The sequence below is a fragment of the Papio anubis genome, chromosome 7 (assembly GCF_008728515.1).
Source record: "Papio anubis isolate 15944 chromosome 7, Panubis1.0, whole genome shotgun sequence".
In the NCBI taxonomy this organism is placed as follows: domain Eukaryota; kingdom Metazoa; phylum Chordata; class Mammalia; order Primates; family Cercopithecidae; genus Papio; species Papio anubis.
In genome coordinates this window covers 87,662,724-87,681,813 of record NC_044982.1, presented here as the reverse complement: position 1 = coordinate 87,681,813, position 19,090 = coordinate 87,662,724, and the positions used below count along the sequence as shown (strand labels likewise).

General features: G+C 44.5%; 1 protein-coding gene across 1 annotated transcript in view; it reads right to left on the bottom strand.

Annotated features, from left to right (window-relative positions):
• CHSY1 (chondroitin sulfate synthase 1) overlaps positions 1-17,867 on the bottom strand; it is a 75,316-nt gene extending 57,449 nt beyond the window's left edge. Inside the window, exons 1-2 of the mRNA XM_003901444.5 lie at positions 17,066-17,867; positions 1,284-1,779 (exon numbers count right to left, since the gene is read on the bottom strand). Of these exons, the coding sequence (XP_003901493.2) occupies positions 1,284-1,779; positions 17,066-17,385 (816 nt within the window). The 5' untranslated portion in view covers positions 17,386-17,867. The remainder of the gene's footprint in view (positions 1-1,283; positions 1,780-17,065) is intronic.
• Between the last annotated feature and the right edge of the window lie 1,223 nt (positions 17,868-19,090).

The following is a 19,090-nucleotide window of genomic DNA, read 5'->3' as shown; positions in this document are numbered from 1 at the left end:
ATTAGCAGACATTTAAAAGCAAGTCTGGGGGTAGACAAGTACAGGCAAGAATACTACTCTTTCACTCAAGTACAGGCTTTAGAAAATTAGTTCAGAAAAAAGCTAACAGTTCATATCAGAAAGTGTATTCTTTTTCTTAGGCAAAAGATCTAGCAATTCCCTCTGCTCCTCACAACTGCCAATAGTTTATTAATCTAAAGACAACACAACCTAAATAATTTCTTTCACCCTAACTGATACCAGATTCTGCAAACTGCAGGCAAAGGGGAGCACACTGCCAATAACAACAGAGGAAAGTCCAAAGCCAACTCATCTTCTCTAGAACTGCTACAGAGAAAACATCTACAATTGGACTTCCTTCGGCAATTTCATTTATGTGTCACAGTAACTCAGAAGCTGAATGACACCTATTCTAAAGCAATAACTATATTGTAAACTCACAGATTACAGTCACTATCTGAAAGTCAAGGTACACAACAAATGCAAAACCAAATGCTATTGGCTTTTTTACATCATGATTCCTTTTATAAATTCAAAATAGATAAGTTTCTAATCTGTGTAGGTCATTATGACCAGATGACAAGAGCCAGGCCTTTGCAAAAACAAATAGGGAGATATCCTACATTCTTGCAATTACATCTGTGGAATCAGAAGTCAGACAAGATGATTTTCTGGATAATCAAGAAAATATCACTGTGACCATCAACAAACCATTATCTATTCTTTAGGCCCCAAATGCCATTATTTATTAAGTATTAGGACAAAAGTATGGAAAAGCCAGGCGCAGTGGCTCATGCCTGTAATCCCAGCACTTTGGGAGGCTGAGGCGGGTAGATCACGAGGTCAAGAGTTCAAGACCAGCCTGCCCAGCATGGTGAAACCTCGTCTCTACTAAGAATACAAAAATTAGCCTAGCGTGGTGGTGCATGCCTATAATCCTAGCTACTCGGGAGGCTGAGGCAGGGGAATTGCTTGAACCCAGAAGGCGGAGGTTGCAGTAAGCCGAGATCACACCACTGCACTCCAGTCTGGAAGACAGAGCAAGACTGTGTGTGTGGGGGGAGGGGCGGGTGGTGGAGAAAACGTATAGAAGATATGCGCTCAAAGCTGAGAAAAGGTAATAAAGGGGAACTGAAACTTTTAATCTAAGGCTAAAAATGTAGAATAATGCCAACTGTAACCCTCAAAGAGGATATCATCTCTTATTTCCTATGATACACTCAGAACTAATGACAAAATTGACAAAATTAAGTTTTTCCCGTGGTAAAGAATTCTGTTCTTACCTCATAAGACCATACACACTGCACCCCTGCAAACCTCCGGACACATCTTCCCACCTCCACGTCCTCATGGGTGGTGTACATCTCCCGGAGACACTTGCCAATGTGCGGCACCATTCTCCGAAGTACCTCCCGGCTCATGATCACGCCAGGCCCCCCCATGCAGAAGTTCTCACCAGGCTCGAGGGCCAGTTTTCCCATTTCTTCCGTGGTGCCCAGGCCTGTCTGCCCAAGAAAGAGGGGCTCGCTGCTATTCAAACTCCTCAGGAAATTCTCCAGACGGTCTCCTTTGATGTACACGTCATCATCTGCTCTCATAAACCATTCATACTTGTCCAAGTAGTGGTCGTGCATGTACTTGAGCATCATGAAGGACTTCTTCTGGGGCGGGTAGGAGTCATCCACACCCCGTAGTGGCACTATTGGAATTGGTATAGATGTGTCAGAACCCTCACTTGAGAAGAACTGAACTTTCCCAGGAATTGTCTTGGACCATGTTCTGGAATTAAAATAAGTATCAGTTAGAGAACAGTTTATTCCAAGCTGATTTTCAGGAATTCACATATTTGCTCATTTTGCATCGCCATGTTCAATGGAATGATAAAAAGCTACTTGGCCTGCTTGATTCCTCTTAATGAAAGGCCAGGTTATCGGGTATTGCAAAGTCTAAATTAATTTTCAAAAGAACCCCAATAAAAAATGAAGAAGTGGTAAAACTGTTCTAGGATAACTAAGTTTTAGTTATGGTTGAAAACCAAACTGCCAGGGGACCAAGATCTGGGTATACAGATTAATTTTGTGATACTATCAACTCCCTAACTACAAACTTCTCAGCTCTATAAAACAAAAAACAAAATCAAATGGTTCACTCAAAAAATTTTATTTGAACCAAGTGCCAAGTATGTGCTAAGCTAAAGGGATGTGGTGGTGAACAAAAACGTGGTCCCCAACTCATACAGAGGACACAGAGAGGACATAAGCTAAGAGAAGTACTTATAAAGAACAGAGCACAGGACATGAGCTAGACCAACAGAACAGGGAGCCTTCCCCTGAAACAGGGTTAACATCAAGGAATGCAGGGCACGAAAGCGCTGTCATGAGGCGAGGAAGAAGGATGATACAGTTTGGCTGTGTCTCCACCCAAATCTCATCTTGAATTATAGCTCCCACAATTCCCACATGTTGCGGGAGGGACCTGGAGGGAGATAAGTGAATCATGGGGGCAATTTCCCCCACACTGTTCTCATGGTCATGACTGAGTCTCAAGAGATCTCATGGTTTTACAAGGGGTTTCCCTTTTAGCTTGGCTCTCATTCTCTCTTGTCTGCCACCAAGTAAGACGTGTCTTTCACTTTCCGCCATGATTGTGAGGCCTCCTCAGCTACGTGGAACTGTGAATCCATTAAACCTCTGTTTCTTGGCCGGGCGCGGTGGCTCATGCCTGTAATCCCAGCACTTTGGGAGGCCGAAGCGGGCAGATCATGAATGAGGTCAGGAGATCAAGACCATCCTGGCTAACGTGGTGAAACCCTGTCTCTAGTAAAAATACAAAAAAATTAGCCAGGCCGTGGTGGTGGGCGCCTATAGTCCCAGCTACTCGGGAGGCTGAGGCAGGAGAATGGTGTGAACCAGGAAGGCAGAGCGTGCAGTGAGCTGAGAGCGACAGAGCGAGACTCCGTCTCAAAAAAATAAATTTAAAACAACAACAACAACAGCAACAACAAAACCTCTGTTTCTTTATAAATTACCTATTTTGGGTATGTCTTTATCAGCAGTGTGAGAATGGACTAATACAGAGGCAAATGTGGCCAGGCACAGTGGCTCACGCCTGTAATCCCAGCACTTTGGAAGGCTGAGGCAGGAAGATCACAAGGTCAGGAGTTCAAGACCAGCCTGGTCAACATGGTGAAACTCTGTCTCTACTAAAAAAAATACAAAGTTTAGCCGGGCGTGGTGGTGAGTGCCTGTAATCCCAGCTACTCGGGAGGCTAAGGCAGGAGAATTGCTTGAACCTGGGAGGCGGAGGTTGCAGTGAGCTGAGATCGCACCACTGCACTCCAGCCTGGGCAAAAGAGCAAGACTCCATCTCAAAAAAAAAAAAAAAAGTACAGAGGCAAATGTGCAGGGCCTGGCAGAGTACACTAAAGATGCAGGGCTCTATGTTGCAAGAGCCACAGGAAGCTTCTAGAGGGAATGTGGCAGAAGACAAGATTAAGGCCCACACATTTTGAACTCCCTAGGAATGGAGAAGAGGACCGAAGGAAGCCAGAGTGGACCCAGGAAGACCACTGAGTAAACTACTGCAGCAGCCCAGACCCGGGTTTAAGAGACAACAGTTGCCCATCAACAGAGGGAGGATGAGTGGTCAACTGCAAGGAAACCACATAAAGGCTGCTTCTGCTGAGCAGCTAATTTAAGGCTATCATGTCGCACTTTCCCTCACATTTTCTTCACGCTCTGTATTAAGATCTAAAGTTGTTTGGCTACAATAATTAATTTATACAGACTACTTCCAAGAAAAAGTATCATGGAGAATAAATAAAATAGTAAATTTAATCCTAAGATCAAAAAAGCAGAGTTATCAAATGACGTTCTCTCAAATATTTTTTTATTTTCCCTGTTACAACTGTATTTATTATAGTGAAAAATTACTTGAAGGATCAATGAAACCCCCATACATCTTTAAGGAAAAGTCTTAGGAGAGAAATATCTGAAAACATACACACCAAACCTCTGGGGAAGAGATACCAAGGAGGAAAATTGGGAGGAGCTGGAATGTGTGTGTGGACAAAGGTGACTTTCACTTTTTATTCTATGCATCTCTATATCGAAGGACAATGGCGTTAAGTATCATATTACTTTTTGAAAAAAACTGTGATAAAATATACATAAAATTTATCATCTTAACCATTTCTAAACGTAAAGTTCAGCAGCATTCAGTGTTGTGAAACCATCACCACCATCCATTTCCAAAACTTTTTTCATCTTGCGAAACTGAGATTCTAAACATTTTGCTTTTGTAATTTTAAAAAGAACTCACAATGAAGTACTTGGAAAACAAATGACTGGCTTTTATTTCTCTTCCAAACCCAAATATGAGGAATACAAAACAACTTCAAATGTATCTTTCAAGTAGAGGCAAAATTTAATGGAATTCAACTTTCTGCCAATACGCCTCTCAAAAAGTGCAAGGATTACATATATACCATTTTCCATCAAATTTAGGATGTTAACTGGAAGATGCACCATTGTTTTATCTATCAACAACAAATTAAAAAAATACTGCCAATCATAATCCCATGATGCCAATAACTATAAAATCCATCCTAATTTCTGAGATGTCAAAATCACAGAATGGATATAAGATGGCATTGTTAATGTTTTCACATAGTGCCTATGGATTTAAAATGGACCTGTATTCTTATGCCACTTAAATAACTCATTAACAAAGAACAACAATAACAACCAAGAACAACAATAACAACAAAAACCAAATTCAGCTCATTCATTTCACAGTATTAACAGATACTGTACTAGGTACTGCACTTCATTTTCACAAAGGATATGCTCCTGAAGAAAAAGGATGTAGAATAAACAGAGATGTGGCAATTAATTTAAAGAAAAACCAATTCCACCTACAAAGGGACAAGTCCTTTTGCAAATGCGACAATGTGTGAATGTGTGACAAGCTATACACAGTCTTCTGATGTGGTGACATATGGAGGGGAGACAACTTCTCAGAATGCCTCCAGCCTTGAGAAGTTAGGACAAAATTGTAGTGTAATGACCCCCCATTCAAGTTGAGGAGCCCCTGATGATGCTCTCTTTATAGAGAAATGTTTTTCATTTGGCAGTCACAATTCTTTGAAAAGGTAAATAATTTCAGTGTTTGGCACACAACAGAGGTCAATAAATGTGTGGACTGAATACTGCCCACTAGTGTACTATAAGCAACTTAATGGTGCCACATGTGTTTACAAAAAGTCAGAAATAATTTCTATCTTGTATCTTTGAGAAATTTTCAACTTAGGAAGCCATGAAAATACTAAAACACTATAATGTTATTTGGGAGATGGGGTGGGTGAGACAATTCCTGCCTTCAAAGAACCACCTACTAAGGAGGCAATCTACAGCATCACGGTCAAAAGCTGGCTCTGGAATCAGGCCATGGGGGTGAGAATCCCAGCTCCACTTTGGGTGAGTTACTCTGTGCCTCAGTTTCCTTATCTGTAAACGGTGGTTGCTGTGAGGGTTAAATGAGTTCTCTGTAAAGTGCTTAGAAGCCTGCTTGGCACTATGTAAGTATGACTTATTATTAGGTAAGGCAAGAGTTTGCAAATCAAATAAGGCAGTGAAAGAAAAAGTAAGGAAGACAGGAAAGTGTGGGTTCAACATGGACTAGTCAGTCTCAGGAATACACGGAACAAAGGTAATGTGGAAAATGCTTCTTATGTTTCTGGCTAAAAACCTGAGCCTCAAGCTATATACTGAAATCTTGTTTTACTATCAACTTCAGACAATGTTACAGGATAGAAGTCTAAGACTTGAAATTTCACAAGTGTTTTTGCTTTAGAACACCAGAAACTTTCCTATTAGACTGAGGATGAAACTTCATTTTAGTTTGGCCCTGCTTCCCACGTGCCCCACCAGGAAGAACACAGTGAAGGAGGCCCTAGCAGTACAACCAGCACGTACGCAATTAATGCCTCAACTATGACTTGAAATGGTGTAATTTGCTCAAGAAGAGAAACCAATTAATTTTAAAAACAGTCTAACCTCAACCCTACAGTTTTATGGTAACTCCACCCAATTATTATCTGTTCCTTTTTAGGTAATTCAGGGAAAAACCTCATATTGTCCTTTTCTGTTCTAAATGACTGGTGATTGGTTTTGAGGGAAATCTCTCAATGTCAAGTCTTTGTAAACCCTCCAATCTTAAGAAATTATAATCTTTTCAATTAGGGTCCTTAACTTAAATAGCTCCACAAAGTGAACGAGTTCTGGAACATAAATCGTGATTCACCACCATCCTGAGGAAGGAGGAGGGGATGCATTAATAATTTCAAATAATTGAAGGGAATGCTCCTGAAGAAGCAAGCTGTCCCCTCTTCTGCAATATCAACAGGTCCAGTTCCTTCATTTTCATAAGCAAACGTCAGCTTTGCCATCAACACATTTGTTACCAGGAGCAAAGAACTCTCACTTAATTGAAACGACAAAACGTTTGCAGAGGCCTTGCCAGAAAAAGCTCATTTTCAACGAACTGATATCCAACTCTTGCTCAAGCCCAGATAAGACAGCTGAAACTTGAGAGTGCCAAGTGAATCTTCCATCATTCTAGGTTTCTAAACGCTATTCCTACACTGAATTAAATCACAGTTAAGTAATTCGGCTGGACCAATATTAGCTTTGCTAAGGAATGCCTTTGCTGGTTAGGACTTAACCCATTTATGCCGGAGGTTGCCATTTTTTTGTGTGTGGAAAAAATCAGACCTTGGTGATGACCTTGAGCAGGACAATAAATAACTCCCACAAACTTAGTGTTCCAATAATAGACCTCTAGGCATAAAATGGGTTAATATTGGCCTCCATTTCTATTCAGTGTTGTTTTAAGAAAAGCTACATAAAACACACCTCTGTACAAAGTTGCATCTATAGCATGACTCTTGTGCTTGGTAAATATTCATAATATATGGGTAAGTTTAAAAAGCAGGCAACAGTATATACTTGTGATGTGGCTTACCAAGGGAACAAAAGTACATATAAAAAATAAAATAACGTACAACTCCACCCCCAAAGTATTCACCGTGGTTATTCTTGGATGGGAAAACCAGAAAGGATTTAATAGTCTTTTTTTTTTTTTTTTTTCTGAGACGGAGTCTGGCCCTGTTGCCCAGGCTAGAGTGCAATGGCGTGATCTCACTGCAACCTCCGCCTCCCGGGTTCAAATGATTCTCCTGCCTCAGCCTCCCGAGTAGCTGGGATTACAGGCACCTGTCACCACGCCCAGCTAATTTTTATACTTTTAGTCAAGACGAGGTTTTACCATGTTGGTCAGGCTGGTCTCGAACTCCTGACCTCGTGATCCGCCCACCTCGGCCTCCCAAAGTGCTGGGATTACCGGCGGGAGCCAAAGTGCCCGACCAATAGTCTTCTGTATGTTTTCTAAATTTTCTAAGTTTTCTGCAACAGGTATATTTAGAGTTAGAAAAAAAAGTTTTAACTGGGCAAAAGCTTTCAGGCTAACAAGCAAGCAAAGAAATCAAAACATGTAACAACAGAGAATTTTTACTTTTGTAATAAAACATTTTTTTATCCAACAAGAAAAACTGAAAGAAAAATAGAGTAAGATTGAGTTGTTTCGATTGTGATTTTTAAACTTTAATAGTTATTCTACTATTTACCATTAAATAGGTGGGGAGATTTTCCGTGAGTTCCCCAAAATTACTATTATATGTGCTGTCTGATGGTTACACAGCAGTTATAAGTGTGAAAGGACTCATGATAAAAACATCTTGGAAGTTAAAGAAGGGAGGATATGGGTTTTTCTCTTTGTAGAACTGATGGATAATAGGAATTAAGTGTATATACAGCTGTTCCTTAGTATCCAAGAGAGTGAATGATCCCAGGACCCCAAAATCCACAGATGCTCAAGTCCCTGATATAAAATGGTGCAGTATTTGCTTAAACCTTCACATATCCTCCTGTATACTTTAAAGCATCTCTAGATTACTTATAATACCTGATACAATGTAAATGCTATGTAAATAGTTATTATACTATATTGTATTTATTTGTATTATTTTTATTATTGTGTTATTTTTTTATTGGTTTTCCCCCCAAATATTTTCAATCCATGGATGGTGGAATCCACAGGTGTAGCAGATAGCAGGGCCAGCTGTATTTACAGTCTCCCCTGTTACAGAAGGGATTTAAGACAACTTAACCAAAATGCATACAGGATGAGAAAAATCAGCAAGAAAATGAGACCAACGAAAAGTAAGAGTAGGAAACCCTTAAGCAAGGAACAAAACGCAAATCCTGGTTGAGGCTGCCCTGCCCCGGCAAACCCTGAATCAGTGAGAGCACTCTCAGGAGTCACCACTTCAACTGCAAAGTGCTTATGTGCTGAGACCTATCTGCCATCATGTGACCGATGGATTTACTAGTGGTGGGCCCAAATTCAGCTACAAACTTTCTAGCAGGCAACCATGGGAAGGCACAAGACCGTGTCCTACTGTTCAGGGTTAAGTGTAAAAACTATTTCAGATACTAAGGCCTGAGGGAAACTTCTCCCTAGGTCAATGACGGAGGTATCCTTAAAGGAAGCACAGGGTGATGGAGCAGCAGTCCAAGTTTATCCTCCCAAAAAAGTACATGGAGGGCACTAATCTATGCTGCCAGTCAGAGCCATGGCCTTGAGAAAAGGCAGAGGCCTTTCAAGGCTACCAAGTGATGCCACGGGGCTCTCCTCGGCTGGAAGGAATCCCCTCTGGCAAGATGTTGCAAACACTGTTCAGTCCCTCATCTCCATCTTCTGCCTTGGTCCCAAAAGCTCTGCAGCAAATGCATTCAGTTGCAGTTTCCCACTTCTGTGCATGTGGTTTCCGGGTATGTGGTTTCCTCTTTCAAAACCTTTAACCGTCTCATCGTGCACGTCCTTATGACCTGTCCAATCTCAAATTCTTTTTGAAAGGAAACGGGAAAATATAACAGAGGTTGTGAATGGTTGGAAAATTATTTTAAAAGAAAAATCAAATTATACTCTTTACTGTCCATCCTAAACAATAGACTTCAGGGGAAAGCAAGCAGTAAAGAGCCCTTTTTTTTCTTAATTAAGCTGTTGGCAGGGTGGATTACAGCTTCCCACTTCAACAATGGCCTGGGCACAAGCCCAGAGGGCATTCTAAGGTATTAAAGGCTAAGAGGAGCCTGCCCTGTGAGCCCAGGTTCACAGCAAACAATGGGAACAGAGACCACAAATAGGACACTTTTGAAACATAAGAATTAAAATTTGGAGTGTAAATGACAGAAGGCAAATTCTGATCTCTCGAGACATTTCCAAAGCTTCAAAGTTTTGGAGAGCTACTTTATATAATTTGCATATCACTGCTGTACCCTTAAAAGTATAAATATGCAACTAATACTTAATGATCCACATGAACCAAAAATCAGTATTGTTTAATGCAAACAATTAAACCACACTGAACTTATTCTGGCCGACCACTTTGCAAATCACCGTCTTCCTGGACTGAGGCACTACCCTGTATGAAGCCCACCTAACAAGTCACCAGCCACCCTGGCTCTACAGCCTCCACTGGCCAATCCACTGGCTTTTCCATCCCACACATGTCTCCCAGGTGATCACCTACATCACTTTCCCACTCTCATGGACACTGTTAAGGGTGGGCAAACAGTCATCGTGGATAAGGAGACCAGCCTTACACATACTTCAACCACTTTCAGACCCACTCTCAGTGTGCATGGCTTGGCGACTTGAAAACCTGGACAAAACCTGCCGGTCAAGGACACCTTTGCAGTGCTTGGGCTGGATTTAACTGAGGGCCAGAAAACTTGATTCCAGCATTAGCTTCTGAGGCCACATTCTGAGTCTGGATCCATGTGCTACTCTAAATTCTGCCCAATTATCTGTGGACACTACCATCAGAAACACGCTGAGCTAAGTGTAACAGCCTTTGCACCTATGGTCCACCTAGAAAACCACAACTTCAATGGCCTCAACACCTACCTGTCAATAATCCTCAGGTTTTTGGTTTACAAGCACCAACCTGACACCAAATCAGAGCAGACTGTACCTTATTTTTAATAATCCAGAAAATGTATTTGTCTACAGAATAAATGCTGTAGCTATAAATGCTTCAGAGATGACACTGAATTCAGGTGAGAAGATGGACTGCTTTTATACTTGTAAACTGTAACTAGGTTTTCTTGTTCACCCAATGCCATCCGGAACCAGAAGCCAAAAAGGCATCAACAACAGGTGGAAGCACTTAGTATTTACATTAAGATACAAAAGCTGGGGCCCCTGCATTGAAAATGCTGCCACCAGATCCTCCCTAGTATCACCTGAAGCATGAAGTTACAGTAACTGAGGAAAACAGTCGTTACACTAACCAAGTAAATGTGTGCTAAAATAACTCTGTCACTTCAGGACAGAATTAATGGTAACTGACTGAAACAAGAATGGGCTGTAGCTCTATGCCTAGCAGACCTCCAGGCCAACAGCCTAACGTGCTCAAAATGGAATGCACAGTTTCTCTTAGAGCTGGCATCTTTTTGTGGTTTTACTGTAGCTTTATTACAAAATAACTGCTTACTGTAGAAAAACTAGAATATGTAGAAAAGTGCCAAAAAGAATATAAAAGATCATTTGGCATCACAGTGAGAACATCCTTTTATGTGTCCTTTTCTATGCTACACATATACTTTTGTTTTACTTTAAACACAAAGGGACTTGTACTGACCATACTGTTTTACAGCTTACTTTCACTTAAGTATATTCTGAACCTCTCTTCATGTTAATAACAATATTTCAGCCACACCATCTTTACTTGTCAGAGATGCAGACCACAGTATGGATGAATCAGTTAAGTCAATTTTGGTCCTTATCTCCTAAAGCAGGACACCTAAGATACCTGAAATTTCCACTTCATATGTACACCTTTAAGCACACCTTTAAAACTTCTTTGGAAAAAATTCTAGAGGAATTGCTAGACCTCAAGAGAGCTGCATTTTAGACTTCTAGATAAATGCTACCCAAGCGCCCCTCAACAGGTACCGGTCCTGTCCAACTCTAGCTAGGTACTAGTACTTGATGAACTCCAGCCACCCTCTGCAGTGGCAACACCGCTGGGCTGATCTTCCAAAATACACATCCCATCAGGCTACTGTCCTGCTGAAATGTCACCAACAGCTCTGGACACCAACCACACGAAGCCCAAATTCCTAAGCCTGGCGCGCAGACTTTCCCTCCATGTCCCTGCCCACCACTCTACCATCCACAGCCTACACCCAGCCCCAAGCAGCTGGTCTTTCCCATTGCTCCTTCACTAATTCCTGCCATTTCATGTTGTAGGAAACCTGTAGTTGTCTCTGCCTCAAAAACACCTCTTCATCTTCCAAGACTCAGCTAGTGGGTAAAAAAAGGGTAGGAGTGTGGGTGAGACGTTTCTTCAACCATTCACCCACTGGGTGTAAGCCTTTCTTCTGTTCCCCCACAGCCCACAGTGACTAGTTCAGGCACCTTGACAGCCCTCTAACCAATACCGTCGCTTGTTTCCTTCTGAGACTATGAACTCTGCAGAGACTAGGGCCCTGTATTAGCAATCTACTTTTAATAAACAGCAGCTTAGTTAATGGACAGATGACAGTGAAGCTGCCAATGCAATGAAAACAGTCATGCACGATCCCCTATTGACAGCCATAGCTATCCCTGGAATATTCTGTTTGAGGGCATCAAGATCTTGAACCATGACATAAAAAACTACACTCATTTTCAGGGCCACACTGTTCACTAGTCTCCTACAGGAAATTCATAATCTGAAATGACTTGGCATGCCAAAAGTTCACTTACAGGTTGATTATTTGGATTTTATATGGAAAAGCTTTCTGTATAAATGTTTGCCAAGTTGAATTCTATCTAAGAGAGTGAGCTTAGCTCAAGAAATAAGGAAAAGAATTCAGATTTATAAAGTAGGAGGATCTCATTAAGGTTGGTAAAGAACAGTCCGCCTTCATCTAAAGCATTGGGAAGAGATCATTAACTGATAACAGTATCTTGAAATAAGATTCCTATATCTCAAGGTAATGCTTCTCAAACTTTCTTCCCACAGTCCCCTACAGACTGACGCTAATCTTTAATGCTGCCCTTGTTCAATTTTGGTGCAAAGAAAGGAAACCATCCACCTCTTTCTTCTGACAACATAAAAAAAGAACAAAACTATTCGCCATCTTCAGCCCAGAGAGGGTAAGAACCAAAACAAACAAAAGGTGTTGGATTAGCTCAAGGTTCTGGGCATAAAAATGGACAAATAAGCAAAATACGTGTGGCTTTTTCTTTTTATCAAAACGTTGATTAAAAAAAATTTAAATAGCATGAAAACTCTCTCAGCAAGAAAAGGTAAGTGTAGCCAAGAAATGTTTGAAGCAGATGAATAACAAAGGAGAACTTGTCCACCGGATATTAAAATATTATTCAACTTCCAATAATTTCAATGGGTGGTACTGGCACAAGAACAGACAGAAAGATCAATGGAACAAAACATGAAGTCCAGAAACATACCCAAGAATTCTGAGTATGATGAAGATGGCATTTCAAATTGGTAGGGAAATGAAAACTTAGTCAACGGTACGTGGTGCTGCGACCACATACTATTTGGGGAAAAAATAAAGTTGAGATGATTTCTACCCTTTCCAGAATTAGGAAGGAAACGTTACCTTTAAAAATCTCTCCAGGGCAGTAACTGTGAACCTGGGGTAGGGGAAACTAAAATCAAAAAGGCAAAGACATAGACTGAACTACATAAACACTTCCCTTCCATATGTCACAGAACACAACTAAGAAGAAAATTTTTAAATATGGGAAAAATATGAATTGCAGCTAGTAATGCAAGACACAAGAAACCCAGAGGTTCTGACAAGCTGTCCTTAATTCGCATAATAAATGACTTCAGATAAATTACAATACCATTTTAAAGCGAAATTACCTAGAATACGAATAATTTGCAGATGAGTCAAAATAAATTATTTGTGTTAATTTACAGAACCCCAGCTACCCACCTCCTCTTCCTGCATAAACCCTCCAGTGGCTTTCTAATTCATTTAGAATGACTGGACACTAGCGAGCCCCTTCCCTTTCTTTTATGGGCCTTCTTGGTGTTCCTTTCCAAGCCGGTCCCTGCCTTGGGACTTCCCAGCGCTTCCTTGGCCTTGATGCTCATCATTGATATTAACACAACTGGCTCTTCATGATCAGATCTCAGCCCAAATGCCACTCTCTCCAAACTCTTCCCCGATCACCTAACACAGAGAGGACACACGTGCCCTGCCTCAACCCTGTTCTGTTTTCTCTACAGCATCCATCGCTAGCAGAAACCCTCTTTTTAGTGTTGTCTCTCTGACTAAAGAACACGAGAGCAAGCCATGTATCGTAGTCTCCCCCAGGACTCAGGGTCTGGGCCCAGAGGGGCCATGCATGCATGTGCTTTACAAAGAAATGGATCCTAAGTAATGAAACAGGATCACTCCTATGAACTTAACAGCTACGGTGTCACTCAGGGCCTCCAAAGGTCAGTCTGGCTGGTTTCTCACCTGCTACATTTTGAGTTTTGTCTTGCCTGCTGTGAAAAATCTGTTTCTTGCCTGCTGTCAGCTGTCACTCCCCTGCTATATCTTGGTGGCCCCCATCCACCCCTCAAGCAGATGGTAAGTCTAGAAAGTAAAAATGTGTAATGATGGAGATGTTCTATCATCAAAGTGCAGTGCCTTTAGTGTGGACGGGCATATCTCCTTGGATTTTCAAAAGCTTTTTTAGCCCCTTTCTGGATGTCAGACAGTTGTTGGAAAGAAGTGGTTGCTAGCTACTAGTCCCTAGACCTAAATTCTGACATTTTCAGTATTCTACACCAAAGTATCATCTTACTGAAATTGCTGGCATCTCCTTCATCCATAAGCCAAACAACAGTTGCTTTTGTTTTTTTAAAAAACAAAACTAGAGTTTTCTCTAAGATAAAGAATGAATTTACCTTTCAGGAGAAATGTAAAACTCAGCACATCGATTTCCAAACTAGAGTTCTATCTTGTGCTAGAAGAATCAAGCTTACTTTTATACTGAACTATGTATGCAATTTCCAATTTAAGAGCTCAGTGCAGACTTTTGGCCTGGGCTGCAGAGTACAGTAAAACTGTAATCATATGTTATACCCTATAACCTCCATCCCAATTGAGGCCTTCCCCAAAAGTTCCTTAACTTTTAGCCGTAAGGTTAAAATCGTCTTGTGCCAACTCCTGCAGTCAGTCTAAACACACTGTTGGCAGGCAAGAGGCATAGGACCCTAACTGGCAGGGCAGGTCCACCTCCAGGCTCCAGGTACTCTGACTTCTTAAGATCTGGGAGATAAAAGGAAATTTATGTGAGAAAGCTGGAGTGACACTAGCTGGACACTACCTCCTGGTAGGCGTTTTCCTTTCTCAGAATGGCAGAGGTGTCACAATGAAGGGAGAACCCGGCCTGGGGGCAAACTGTGTTTCTGCTTCCCCTAACTACCTGAAAAACAAAACAAAACAAAACAAAAAAACAAAAAAAAACCAAATTAAATCTTACATCCAGAAAAAGATGAAGGAGGAGATGTGGAAAGGAGGCCAAAAGTAAGAGTAGCTTGAGTTTGGGAAACCATCTCCAAGTGTGAAACAGTAGTTCTAGTTTGCATTACCTTTCTTTTTTGGAGACAGTCTCGCTCTGTCCCCTAGGCTGGAGGGCAGTGGCGCAATGTCGACTCACAGCAAGGTCTGCCTCTCAGGTTTACGCTATTCTCCTGCCTCAGCTTCCCCAGTAGCTGGGATTACAGGCGCCTGCCACCAAGCCCGGCTAATTTTTTTTTTTTTTTTTTTTTTTGCATTTTTAGTAGAGACGGGTTTCACCGTGTTAGTGTTAGCCAGGATGGTATCTATCTCCTGACCTCGTGATCCGCCCGCCTCAGCCTCCCAAAGTGCTGGGATTACAGGCGTGAGCCACCCCGCCCAGCCTGCATTACATTTTCTGAGTATTGCTGGTGCATTAGGCCCCCCATTGATTTGAATATATTCATACTGCAAACATGAAAATGCATTTGCTCAGGGCATGGGGGAGATAAGGGAGTCACCTAATTTACTATTTGTACTAACTAGTTTGGTAACTGTCCCCAAAATTGTTATTTCACATGATCTATCACCACACTAGAGTCATGCGGATTTACTTTCAAAACCATGCTGTAAATAATTTACGCGGCTCATCCTTGATTTCTGATGCGGCTGTTTCTCCGGTCAAAAAAAATCCCATAAAACCTCAGGTAATGCAAGGTAGATCTAGGAGAGAATTCTGATCAGCTGGTTCCCAAATCGCTGTATTAGCCCATGTATCTCTATCTATCTATTGATAGATAGATACACAGATTTTTTTTTTTTTTTTTTGAGATGGAGTCTCGCTCTGTAGCCCAGGTTGGAGTGCAGTGGCATGATCTTGGCTCACTGCAACCTCCGCCTCCTGGGTTCAAGCGATTCTCCTGCCTCAGCCTCCAGAGTGGCTGGGACTACAGGCGCAGGCCACCATGCCTGGCTAATTTTTGTATTTTGAGTAGAGACGGGGTTTCACGATATTGGTCAGGCTGGTGTCGAACTCCTGACCTCGGGTGATCCGCCCGCCTCGGCCTCCCAAAGTGCTAGGATTACAAGCGTGAGCCACAGCGCCCGGCCTGCATTAGTCTGTTTTTACACTACCTGCATTCTAAGCTTTTCAGCCACTCAGGACCCTTCCTGGCGGAATGTGGGCTCTAGACTTAAGCAGGACTCTAAAGGAAATGTGCAGGAATGGGGATCAAGCCATTCAAGGGGCAGTCACTGAAGACCGCTTTCACCTTCTTTCTCAGTCCTTTACTTCCTCCCTTAAAGGCAAGGGGACCATATATGCTTTTCCCCTCACAATATATAATGCTTGAAAAATCTGACCAAGACTGCATTTAAAAACTGAAGTGTAAAGGTACTGGTTATAAGAACAAACAGCAACCAGCTTAGCCTGGCTCAGCACTGGCTGCTCTGAAATTTCATTCCCAGACCATTCAGGCTCTAAAACCACTCCCCACATTGGTTTGTTCTGTGGCTGAATAAGACCCAAACTTTATCCATACGGTGTTTCTATACTTCATACATACAGGGTTTCAATCAAATTCCTTTATTGAGTCTACAACCCTCTCCAAGTTCAAATTCACTCCAATACAAATCTGATTCTAACCATGCCAGCCATTCCAAAATCATCTCCCTTCTAAAGACTACATTGGCTAATCCCTTTGTTAAACCTGGACACGATTCCAGCTGCTTTTATGACTCATTTGGCCAACTAGAGCCCAGTTACTGGATAACATGCATACACCACTAAGCTGAACTAATTAACACCAGAATGCAGTTTTCCACTGTATCTACCAACGGCCAAGAACTGCTTTTCTCCAAGGTTCTCTCCCTCTTTACTCAACAGACTGGAGTGGTCCAGTGTGCTGCGGGCATTCTCTTTCATTTACAGGAGTGCCTCCAACTGCGAAATGTGAGAGTATGATATGGAAAGGTTCTAGAACTAGATTAATGTACACGGGCTCTAGTTTTACAAAGACAAAGGTGCACATTTTAGAGAATCCAATAACAGCCCTAATTGCCTCCACTATCAGGTACTGTGCTATGAGTTTTCCAACATCATGAGGGAGACCCGATATGTCGGGCCCTTTTAAGGAGAGGCTTCGATTTGTAAAGGCTAAAGTGCCTTAATCAGGGTGAGAGGCACACCCAGTGAGGCCACACTAGTCTATTTGACCCCAAAGGCCATGTTCTTGAGCGCTGCGCTCACCATCCCGCCTCTGATCTTTTCTCCCTCGGCCCGGCATCTCCCGCGAGGCAAGCCGATCCCACCGGAAGGCCAGGAAGGGCCTACGAAGCGGGCGAACGCGAGAGCCAGGAGAGGACCCGGGATGCCAGCCGACAGGATGCCGGACGCAGGAGGCGGTGCCCGGGAAGCAGGGGCTCACCTGAAGGCGGCCACGGCGCGGGTCTGCAGGTATTTCTGGGCGGTCATGACTCCCACGAAGAGAAAGTTCCTGTCGCGCGGGCCGCCATCTGGGTCCGAGCCGGGCGACCAGAGCTGCGCCCCGCGCGCATCGCCGCGCGCCCCGCCGGCCTGGGAAGCCGCCGCCTGCCCGGACCGGCAGCCCTCGGGGCTGGCGCGACGCCGTGGGCCCGCTCGCTTCAGCTCGGAAGCACGGGGCAGGACGAGCCGCGAGGCCAGCACGAAGCCCAGGACGAGCCCGAGCAGCACGCTGAGCCAGGCGCGCCGGCCGCGCGCGGCCATGCCCGCGCCGCTCCGCCGCCGGGTCGCCGCCGCCGCAGGCTCCGCGCGCCCTCAGCCCGCCGCCCCCGCCCGCCGGGCGGCCGCTACTAGCGCCGCAGTCGGCCAGGCAGCGCCGCACAGACCGCCGCGGGCCCGCCGCGCCCATCGCGGCCCCCGAGCAGCCCGCAGGCCCCGCGCCGGCGCTTTGTTCCGCACGCCCGCCCCCGCCGCCGCTGCCTGCGCCTTTAAGAAGGGACCATGCCCGGCGCGCGCTGGCGGCGGCTCGGGCGCGAGGCGGCGGCGGCTCCTCCTGCTCGCGCGCGGGGGCACGGGGCCGGCACGACGGCGACGGCAGCGGCAGCCAAGTCTGGGCCCCCGTTTCGCCCTGCCCGCGTCCCCCGGCTGGCTCGGCTCGGTTCGCACGGCGCCTGCCCCCCTCCTCTTCGTGGCCGGCGCCGCCGCCGCAGCTGCACATCCTCCGGCTTAGCTCGCCATTGCCACAGGAGCCCCTCACGTCACGCACAGCGCGTTATGAAGTGGCCCCGCCGGCGGCGAGCCGTGGCCCCTCTCGGGATCCGTCCGCGCCGCGCGATTGGCGCAAAAGTGAATGAGGGGCGGTTCACGTGGCCAAAGTTTGACCAAAAAAAAAAAAAAAAAAAAAAAAAAGCCCTCTTGGGCGCCCCGCCTGCGCGGTCTGCGACGGGAGCTGGCGGCCGGAGGGGGCGTGGGCTCCGGCCCGGCGCCCGCGGGGCCGGAGCTGCCCGTTATCCGCGCCCAGAACCCGGCGCAAGGGCGTCCCCGCGGGGGCGGCCGGTTCCTGCACCGCGGGGCCGGGGCGCGAATCTCAGGAGCCAACCTTGCAGCGGGGGCTTCTCGGCCCCCAGACTCCACGCTGCGCACGTTCGTCCCGCACAGACCGTCCTCGCTGCACCCTACGGCCACACCCTTCCTGCCGCGGGGCCGGCCTCCCGCTCCCGGCCCCGCGCTCCCGACCACACTGCAGCTTTGTCCGCAGTCCCGCGGCCGCTGCCGCACGCAGGGAACGGCCGTCCCGGAGCCCTGGGGACGTGTGCGCCTGCGAGTGGACCGTGAATTCAGTTACCTTCTTCCCTGTCGCTGGTTTCTACGCTAAATAAGAAGAAAAAAAAAAAGCCATCTTTAATATTTAAGGTCCACGCTTCTCATACAGTACTAGCATTTAATGGATGTTGAAGACATGGAAAATGATGTTAATGCCCTGGATGGTAAACCCTACTTTTATTTACATACTGTGTGGGCAGATAGCCGGCTGGTACCCCCAGCCTGGGACTTCGTCAGTATTTTAATATGGCCTGTCTGTAAAAGTGCCGTTGATTTCTAAATACGAATTTTGAGTCCCAGATCCTCTACCCTGGATTTTAAGTTTTATACATTTCCTCTACAATACTTCAGCTAAGGCAACAAAAGCGGAGGTCTCCATACAACAAAAGTTTGTGTAGAGTTTCAGTCTTGTTACTTAGTCACCAGTATATTGGGGTTTTCTAATGAAACTTTTGAAGGGCAAAGTGTTTCCCTGGGCCTAAGAAGTTACCTTCATTGAATCAAATAAACACAGGAGTTAGGACCGAAAGTAAGCATGCCTGGGGCAATCCTTGGATCTGTCTTCATTGTTGACCAAATGGTTGAAATACTATCACACAGTTTAAAATGCCGAGCTGTGGGAGCTTCAGATAACTTCTCAGCACCT